The following is an 11,003-nucleotide window of genomic DNA, read 5'->3' as shown; positions in this document are numbered from 1 at the left end:
CTTAGAAAGTGAATTGGTCCTTTAAAAGGGTGCTAGTTCTTTAAGTACTCTTCTTGAAAGGATAATAGAGCATAACTGCTTTCAATCAATCCAAATACCGATGGTCATTAATTGCACTATTTATCAACATGTCTGTGTTTGCTATTCATCAACGAGCCTTTATTGAGGTATATTCAGTCATTTTTTGCAACATCATACACATTGTCAAGGTTCAACTACATTTAGCATACACAGTTCTATGAACTGCATTAAGACATGGACAGATCAACATAGACACATGCACATTTCTGCCCAATTTTAATCCACACGTTTACTAACTCTTTAGACTTTAACATGTGTTTGGAGCTACATCCCATAAATGAAACCTCAATATTACTTCTACAGTATTAGTTTATGAAGATCAACAGTAACCTTTGTGCGAAGTCCACATGTGCATTTCCATTAGAGTGGATATTGTCAAGAAGACATTCTCTTCCTTACTTTACTCAAGGCCTCCTTGACTTCCTCGTTTCTCAGGCTGTAGATCAGTGGGTTCAGCATTGGAATAATAATTGTGTAAAACACTGAGGCCACACGGTCCTTTTCCATGGAATACTTTGAGCTGGGTCTGATGTACATAAATACAAGTGTTCCAAAAAATAAGGTGACACTGATGAAGTGGGAGGAACATGTAGAAAAAGCCCTCCATCTGCCTTTTGAGGAACTTATTTTAAGAATGGCATAAGCAATGCATAGATAAGAAATTATAATGAAGACTAGAGATCCTACTATAAAACCGCCAGCAACAATGACCAACATGATCACATTAAGCGAGGTGTCAGAGCAGGAGATCTTTAGCAGAGGTGGAACATCACAAAAGTAGTGGGTGACCTTATTTGAGCCACAGAAAGACAAGCTAGCAGTAAAAAGTGTGTGAATCATGGAGTTAATGGATGCTACCAAGTAAACTCCAACTACAAGGTACATACAAGTTGCATTTGTCATAATTGCTGCATAAAGCAATGGATTGCATATAGCCACATACCGATCATACGCCATTAGGGCCAAAAGAAAAACCTCAGAACTCCCCATGGTTGCAAAGAAAAACATCTGTGCTATACATCCCGAATATGAAATTGTTTTCTTCATTACCAGAAAATTTACCAGCATATTGGGGGTCACAACAGAGGAGTAACAGAGGTCTACAAAGGACAGGTTACAGAGCAGGATGTACATGGGAATGTGAAGATGAGGTGACACACTGATCAGGGTAATGATACTGAAATTTCCTACCAAGGTGATTATATAGACAATTAAGAAGAACAGGAACAGTGGGTTTTGTAGATGTGGGTCCTCTGAGAGACCAAGGAGAATGAATTCCAATGCAGAGGTCCTGTTCCCTCTGTTCATCTATTGGCTGAACTGGTAGAGCAATAGAGAGTGAAATGACAGCACAGTCGTTCTCAGTGGTGGCACACAGGATGCATTTAAGGTACTGAAATAGAAACAGAAATATAAGCCCATGAATGTTGCAATTGCATTACTAGCCCCAGTGTATCATAAGGTAAGGAAACACAATATGTAGCCATGTTAATTGGAGTTTATAAAGTCTGGTCGAGTATATTTATAAAATCACCAGTCCCATGAAGCTTGCTTAAATGTGCAGTATTATATTATGAGTAAAATTAAGTATAATGTACTATTATGAATGTTAAGTCCTGATTCTTGAGATCTGCAGATTTCCAATTCTTAACAAGTGCAATGGTGATTGCTAAACTGTGACACTGGTGATTAAGTGCCAGGATACACTCCTGGTGATAGCGCTCTCTACAATCTGCATAAAATAACATAGTATTAACTTATATTAAAGTTTATGATTTGAGGGCCTGATAAAACCCAGTTATCCTCTATGGGCACAACATCTGTCTATAGCAGTTCAGTGCTATTGCAGAATAGAACAATTACATTATTTTATCAATGTAATACCTTATGGCTTAGCGCGCTTTATACATATTCAACTTATCTTAGATATGTAATCCTAAACAGAAATGTGTTTATATTAAATAATGCTTTAAATGTGTATACTGTAAACCCAAACACGTCTAGCAACAAAATCAGATACTGTCACACCTCAGAATTCACCTTGTCTGATCATTACATAGTATACTTCTACATTGCCAAAATGCCCCCGTCCCCCTGCCCCCACCAGACAGAGTGCACCCTTCCACAGCTGGTTCAAAGTCACTCAGCAACAATGGACCAATTCCCTCAGCACCACTCAGTCAAGGATCAGGCAGAACAAAACTTCAACAACCGGATCACAAATGGTGCCGACCGAGTAACCTCCATCAAACCAGCTAAAATGCACAGACCCTCTTAACATGACAACTGGTCCACCCCGGACCTCTGCATTTGAAAACACTGGTGCAAACAACTAGAAAGAAGATGGCGCACAGGCAAGAACCACACCGACAGAACCACCTTCAAATTACCTCTCAACGACTACCACCGACAGCTCAAACCTACAAAAATGGAGGCCCTCACCCACTGGATTGACACCAGTTCCAAAAAAGGCAAGGAACTCCTCACCATCGTTAGAGAGTTCACCTGCCCATCAGCCACCAAATACGCTTTCTCCGCATCACAGGTACTCTGCGACTCCCTTGAAGATAAACCAAGCCAAAACTAAATGTATGTCTATCAACCCCCGCAAATCATTTAGAGCATGCTTTAAACTGGGCGGCAACAAGGTAACAATCTGGAAAGGGTATTTGACTTCGACTATCGGGGAATTAGTTTAACATCCAATATGTCCTAGAGCTCCCAAGTAAATAAAAAAGCCTTACATGGATATGGAGACTAAATAACCAAAGCAAGACACGTCAAACGCACTTCTTGTATGAAATATACAATGAAGTGTGAAAGGTTTCACAGCTGAAGGCTGCTGAGAAACTGTGTCAAATTGGGAAGGGCTAATTCAGAAAAAGCTCTGGCAGTCTTTGATAACGGTATGACCACCTTGTCCATTAAGATTTACTGTCAGGTAACATTGTATCATCTGCAACAGACATCATACAGAGTGACATATCTTCTTTGGAAAACAACCTTTAGAAAACAACCATTACATTGCACTACATTTCCAACTCAGTCATTACATCGCAACATCTTTTACAACGCATGTCACTACAACGCATCCATTACATTGCATGTCACTACAACGCATGACACTACATCGCATGTCACTAGAATGCAGGCATTATATCGCATGTCATTTCAAAGCATACCATTACAACTCATAGTATCCCTACACTATCCAACACTTACCCTTCTGTTGCACCCCCTGGAGTTAGGATAGTAATTTTTACCCCTATGCTATCCAATACTTACCCTGCTGTTGCACCCCCTGGAGTTAGACTGGTAATTTTTGCCCCTACACTATCCAACACTTACCTTAAATGCAATGGAATGGTATCCATTGTAATGGTATGCATTGTAAAGGTAAAATGCGATGTAATGGAAAGCGTTGTAAATGTAGTTTTTTGAAAATGCGTTGTAGTGGTATGCGATGTAAATGTATGCGTTGTAAAGGATTTTGCGATGTAAAAACTGCGTTGCAAAGGCATGCATTGTAAATGTAACGTCATAAATTCATCTACTTTAGAACACGGGCAGTCCCAGCTTAAATCTACCATGTTATTGTGGGACACCTTAATGTCACTAGCCTAGTTTTTTCCATATAATTTGACAAAACCGCAAACCATCACGGCAAGAAAAGATGCGAGATACATTGTGCTACATATATAGTAGTTGGAGAAATTACCATTCCCTGTTGCTGAAAGACCTTCCACGGATTGGATAATCCACGTGTTTATTTCACTGTTAATGTCGACATTTCCCTTCAAATACTGCTTACAACACCATCAAACAGGCATATATGAAATGCTAGGAGAAGGATATGTGCATGAGTCATGGATCTTCCCTTTTATATATCGCAGTAGGAATGGCAAGACTGAAGTTTTCCGGAGCAGGAGCAAATGCAAGAGTACTTTAGGGCATTCTCCAGAGTGTAGTGAGGCTTTGCTCCATAGTGCAAGTAATGTGTCTGTGGCAAATGTTTCATTATATCTGAAAGGTTCCCCAGCTGCTGTGATCCGTCCGGTTTCAGATTACTCTCGAATGGGAGTAATTTGAAGTTGAACGATCAGGCTTGCTGCGGCATGAATCCGGGCATCGCCTATCTGGTGACGGTTTCTGCGGTTGTGACCTGTTATACACAAGTATTGTTTCAACCTGTCCGCACAGTTAGGGGGGCAATGCTTTCGCCTTCGATTAAACTTTCAAATGTTATCTTCGAGCTGACTGAAAGCAGTATTGTTACAGAAGGATGAGGCCTTAACAGCGGCAAAGGAGGCGTTTGATCTTCAAGTTGAATGGTCTTCTTCTGAGATGCAGTCTCTACTACGTCCTAATTTCCCATTACATTTCGGAGAAGTTGTGCACTGCATTTTTAACATGTCTAGTACTGTAGTAGTAGCGTACTTTTTCAAATGGATTGGCTTTGGATTGTTTAACACCTACTAGACAATCTTCAGAGGTATTTCATCATTCATACACTCTGTGACTGGAAGTGTCTTTGGAGGTCTTCCGCTGGTCCTGTGCCTGATTGTTGGGACTGTGCTTTTATTTTTTCTGCTCCACAATGTATGTCCCATCAAGATCCAAATGGAACTGGCACTTCCACATGTGCTCCTGTGTCATGAATGCATGATACAGTGTTTTGGCGCACACTTGCTTCAGGAACTGAATGAACTTTGGTTCTTGTTTTTCATTCGTCTGGCTACACTGCGTGCAACCCATTTTGTACTTTAGAGTCTGCCTATAAATATGTTTAGGAATGCAACTGATTCAGTCTCCGGACATTGACATACAGGGTAGCCTGTTAAGGTCCCACCAGTACTGTTGCCATTTTTAATTGCCATTGCTCATACAAACCCTCCTGGGATGCTTCTGCTCCTAGTGATCTGGATCTTTGCTCAGCTTCTGTAGGTTCTGCACTGGCTGTTCCTCCCTCTGTGGTTGCTGAGGGGCAGGTGCCTCTGGGAACATCGTCTGCAGTTGCTGGGAACAGTTATGTTTTGTCCACACCGAGGAACACATAAACAATCTGGCAGTTTCAAGTTGAGGAACGTTTTTATTTTGGCATTTTTTGTATATGCAAATTTGCTTGTCAAATGTATTTTTAATAAATTGTTGATGCTTTCAACATTTTAAAATGGCTTTTACTATGCTCTTTGCTGTTAAAGGAGCAGTAATGCTTTTTTAGAATTTAGGGTTTTTTACATGTATTGACCCTTAGATTTTAGCATTTTTTAGCCTTTTGAGCATATTTTAGCATTGTTTAGGGATAGCTTTTATTGTCCCATGTCCAAGGAGTGAGTGTCACATGTTCAGGATATGCCCAGTTAGAAACCTTGCAATGTTACATGCTCGTGTTGTTAAGTTGCCTTCTCTCCTTAACACAATGACAATTGGCATACATTTGCATGCATGTCTATGTAGGATATAATTCTCTGCAACTGCATTTCTTACATTCTCACATTCTCACTTTGTAGGCATTCTATCACGACACCTTGAACATTCAGTACAAAGGATAAGGCTGCACAAATGTCATGGTTTTTGTTTTCCGGTGGTGACAAAGCTATCACACTAGAAAAAAGAATCGTGGCCTGACTGGAGCTTCGACATGACAGCATGGCATTGTTTATTATATATACAGAGCCACTACATTATTGTTATACTTGGAAACCTTGGCGTGGTTTCCCCAGACATTTTGCCTCTACCTCCTGTAGTTTTTGGATACTGTGTTGGATTTCTATTTTGCTGGATTATATGCTTTGGGCACTTTGCTATTGCTGATCAGTGTCAAAGTGCAAGTGCTCCCTATATAAATTATGATTATGATTGGTTCTCCATGATTGACATATTTGATTTACTGGTAAGTCCCTTGTAAAGTGCACTAAGTGTGCCAAGGGCCTGAAAATCAAATGCTACTAGTGGGCTTGCAGTACTGATTGTGCAAATGTAACTCAGTCCTACCACTGCAGTGTATGCACGCAGTTCTGAACTGCCATGTCAACCTGGCAAGTGCACCCACTTGCTAGGCCCTGATCTTTCCTTCTCTTACATAAAAAGATACCCCTCAGGTAGATGCAAGGTACCCCATAGGCAGGGTGCAGTGCATGTGAAAGGTAGGGCATGCACTGTGGCTTGTTCTAATAGTGAAATACAGTGTATTTGTTTCTCACTATTGAAAGGCTTTCTGACCAGTAAGATAACATTGGAGATACTTTGTAACATCTTACAAGTGTAGCCTCCTATTGGGACGAGATAGAGAAATGGAGTTTAGGCTCCCTGAATTAAAAATGTACATATTTTAGTAAAGATGTTTTTTAAATTGTGTTTGAAAATGCCACAATAGTAGGCATTTTCTTGTTTTAATATTCTGTGTGCCTCTGCCTGTTTGTGTATCGACTGTCTGGTTTTGGAGTGACATAGGCTGGGGATGTGCATTCAGTGTAGATAGCCACTGGGGAGTTGATGTGTGTCCTGCCTTTCCTGGGTGACGTAGAGCTGAACTGAATAGAGTAGACCTTGGCTGCACTTAGAGTGGTGGGAAGAGTTTCTCTTGCACCTGAATAGGCCCTGTCTCCTTTGAACAATGCTGTATCCACCCTCTGTGTTCCTGATGCACCAGGGATGGCAGAAATGGTTTGGACTGCGCTCGGAGACCCTTGCCACAAAGAGAACAATGAGGAAATGGGTCATTAGTATTGGACCTTAAACCCCAGAGGATTAGGTCACTTCTGGACTCAAGAGGAACCTTTTCAAGGAGAAGAGCTGAGGAGCTGTGAGGAGGAGTACTGCCTCTTTTCTATGTGCTGTGTGGGTTGGCCTGCAGTTGCTACTTCTGCCAAGGAAAGGACAAAGACCACAACTTTACTGTGAACCTGCTTGAAGAAGAATCAAGGGCTTGCCTCCTGTTCTGATGTCTCAGGAACACAAAGACTTCACTGCCAGCTTCCCTGAAGCCCAATGCTGGGAGTTCTGACCTGCGAGGAGGTGCCTATTCCAGTTTTGGGCCTCTAGAGTTCGTGCCTGCTGTTGAGAGCTGGAAGAAACCTAAAATAAGCAATAAAACCATCTCCAACACTGTCAGCAACACTGCTGTGATGCCACAACCTGCACCAAGGCTAGGGGCACTGCTTGTGAAGTGCACAGCGCACTGCCTTGCCAGCACCGCAGGTCCGATGCCCACAACGCCTGCTTTTATCAGCCTTCCCAACACCAGCGCTCACACCAACGCCGTCACCACCAGCAACTGTATCCTGTTATCACAGAGCCTATAACCGCTGAGGGTGTCTCCACGAATATTTGAAATATCCACACACCATGTCTCTAAGGGGTAAACCAGCAAGTGAGGCTGCAGAATTGGAGTTTGACATTATAAAGTTGAGTAGTTACAAAATAGATCAACTCAAGCAGTTCTCAAGCTTTGGATCCTCCCTTGAGGAGCAACTCTAGGAAAGAAGAGCTGCAGAAGGCCTTAGAGGCCTGGTGGTGAGCCAGAGAGGCTGAGGAGAACGGAACTGAGGATGTGGAAACACCAGAAGGGGGCTTTCAGTCCCATTATTAGCTTGTAGTAAGAGCCTCCTATGTGGCTGGCAGCAGTATTTCTTCCAGATATTTATCTCCAGAGGAGATGGAGGAAAGGCAGAGGGTCAGAAATTACGAGTTGGAACTTCTGAAGTTCCAGATACAGAAACTAGAACTGGAGATGCAAGAGTTTGCAGTGGAAAAAGACAAGGAAGCTAGCCTGGTCTTGGAAGAGAAGAAATTGCTTTTGTCTGTTAAATTGAGCATAAGGGAACTGGACATCGAGGCCAAACAGGCAGATTCCAGTGCAAATGGTGGCAGCATACAGCCAGTGCAATCTGGGGGTAAAGTATACATTCCTAAGGACCTAGTACATAAATTCCAGAAGGGGGAGGATATTTATGCTTTGTTTCCGTCTTATGCAGCAGCACTGCGTATGAATGAGGTCCCTGGGAAGCATTGGTGAAGGCCCTATGGGAACACTCTGAGGCCTTTGGAGGAGGTGTTTGCTCTAAACTATCCCAATTTGAAGGAGGCTATATGCCTCAGACATGGGCTCACACCTGAGCAGTACCGGAAGAAGTTTAGGACTTTCAAGACGTTTGAGTCTAACACTTGGAAGGAATGTGTGAATCTTTATTGCAGAGCACTGGATGGTTGGATAAAGGGCAGCAAGGTAATTGATTACCAGGGGTTGTACAATTTGATTGGTTGGTAGCACTTGAGTGTTTTTTGTGCTCCAGAGCTGTACTAGTATCTGATGTATAGTAAGCTGTCTGAGCCCAGGAAGATTGCTTAGGAGGTAGACTACTGGACGTGTACCAGGGTCCACAAGGGGCATGTGGGAAACACAGCCAAGGTTGGGCAGGGTCCCCAGCAGAAGAGTATGTGGACAAGGGCACTCAAACGAGTACTCTAGAGGGTGTGAAAATAGATCCCAGGGTAAAGGCTCCCAGTCCCCCAGGGTTTTAGAATCCATGGCCCCCTAGGTGTAGGCCAGACAACAGGGGTCCCCTCAAATGTTATGCATGTGGCCAGGAGGGTCACATACAGGGGATTCCAAGTGCCCAAGGTACTACCAGCACCCACTAGTGCATTGTCACCCGGGATAGTTAGTGTGGTGCTGGGAGGAGTGTCTTCCTAGTGAGGGAGGGAAGCCACCTGTGATGCCGCTTATCTCATTAGGAGATAGAAAGATGGTCCAGAAAACCTGTCTGCTGGATAACACTAAAAAGTTCCTGCAGTGGGTGACCATCAATGGGAGGAGGGTGGAAGCTCTGAGAGACACAGGAGCCTGTGTGACAGCTGTTAGGTGACAATGGGTGTCTGAGGAGCAGGTAATTTCCAATGCACTTAATCCTGTAGTTGCTGCAGACAATTCTGAGCACCTGTGTAAGGTGGTGCATGTTCCCTTTGAGTGGGGGTTCTCAGGTTCCTTGAAGGTCATTGCGATTCCATCCATGCCTTTTGACTGTCTGCTTGGCAATGACCTGGAGAGTTCCCCTTGGAAGGAGGTAGAGCGCTTGCTCATTTGGAGATGTTGGGTTTGCCTCAGTGGGCATGTGTGACCACTCGGTCAATGGCAGCCAGTAAGTGAAACCTAGAGAACCCGGAGCCTGAAACAGTGGCCTTGGTGCCCGCCAGAGAGAGGAGGGGCACGGGGCATGGGAAATCTGCTTCAGCAGTTCCCACAGTCCCGGAGGAGGCAGAAATTGAGGGGGATGCTCTGGAACCTACAGGGGAGCAAGTGGCCGAACTGGGTGACCGACCTGAGCTGAATCATTGACAGCAGGAAGGGGGTTGCTCCAGAGAGAAATTTTGCAAGGCACAAACGGAGTGCCCTACTCTTGAGGGTGTATGGCAACAGGCTGCAGAGCAGGCAGCAGGAGATCAGTCTGGATCACATTGAATTTATTGGGAGAATGGTCTCCTCATCACACGTTATCAACCCAACCACCCCTCTGGACTGCACAGAGGTAACCCCTGACTTTTTCCCTATCCTCAAACAAAAGACCCAGAACAATGATAATCCAGACCCCTCACCTCACAACCCCACCAGCATGGACAGTCTACCCCTCTCAACCCCTCCCACATCCTCACCAACTACATTGTACTTTACCAAACCAACCACCCCTCTGGACTGTATTGAGGTAACCCCGGACCTCTTCCCTACCCTCAAACAGTTGACTCGCAGTAATGATAAGACCGACCACTCTCCTCGCAACCCTACCAGTATAGACAGCCCTTCCCTTTCACAGTGTCGCATGACCTCACCAACCATACCACACTTTTCCAACCCAACCACCCCTCCTGATTGTGTCATGGCAACCCAAGCTCACCATAACAATCCTTGCTCGACCACCACTTTGAGAAGGACCATTGTGTGTCAAATCGACAAAAGATTGTTCACTACCGCCTCCCCTCATACATGCCCTAATTATAAGCCCAAAAGAACCAACACACCCACACTTCCCCCTCCACCTCCAATAAACCTGCACAACAAAGAAACTCAGACAAAACAGACATCTCAGCACCCCACACTCCAAACCCCATCCTCCGACCACTATGCTGAGATTGACACCAGACTTGGAGAAATCACACAGGCTCTCCAGTAACTCAAAACTGACCAACTGAATCTAACGAACATCACATCTGATATTGCACATAACAGAGGACCCTCTAAGCTACAGGAGAATAATAGACCACTACATCTTAACAACAACAGACACCACTCCCACCCCACAAGAATCACTCTCAACAGGTCCACCCCTTTACACCTACCCCTGGCCACAAAACTGCATTCCACGCCCTACCACAACTCCCAATCAAATCAGCCTGGACCACGGTACCCCCTCCCTGAAAAGGAAATTCAAGCCCTTCTCCTCACATACGAGAAAAAACATCAGGACTTCACACATAATAGGAACACCATCTCAACAATTGCGACAAACCCATATAGAGAACAAAGACCAAACTCGAGAGAGGTAAATAAGGCCAACCTCAAAAGAGTACCCCTCACAGGGATAACCTCTACGAACAACAAATGTCACCTGAAGTGCATGCTCCTAAACTGCAGGTCAGCCGTAAAACACAGAGTCGACAGAGCAGACCTCATTATTACAAATGATCTTGACCTAATCCTTCTAACCAAAACAAGACAGATTCTGCACCCATACTGGACATTCTAATACCTCCAGGCTATGAAACCATAAGGGCAGACAGACCAAAAAGATCAGGGGGTGGTATAGCTTGTATACATCGCACTAACCTCAAGGTAAACTAATCTCAAACCACCGACCACCCCTCCTGTGAATACGTAAGCATGAATATTGTGAGCAACAACAATCCCCTTTGCAAACTACACCTGATAT

General features: G+C 43.9%; 1 protein-coding gene across 1 annotated transcript; it reads right to left on the bottom strand.

Annotated features, from left to right (window-relative positions):
- Positions 1 to 456: 456 nt before the first annotated feature.
- On the bottom strand, positions 457 to 1,389 carry LOC146853863 (olfactory receptor 5AP2-like). Its single transcript, XM_085650421.1, has one exon. It carries the CDS (start codon positions 1,387 to 1,389, stop codon positions 457 to 459), a length of 933 nt encoding a protein of 310 aa, XP_085506547.1.
- Between the last annotated feature and the right edge of the window lie 9,614 nt (positions 1,390 to 11,003).

This window comes from Triturus cristatus, chromosome 4_1, assembly GCF_964204655.1.
Source record: "Triturus cristatus chromosome 4_1, aTriCri1.1, whole genome shotgun sequence".
Lineage (NCBI taxonomy): Eukaryota > Metazoa > Chordata > Amphibia > Caudata > Salamandridae > Triturus > Triturus cristatus.
Note: the sequence above shows the minus strand (reverse complement) of the source record. Positions and strands in the feature narration are given on the sequence as shown.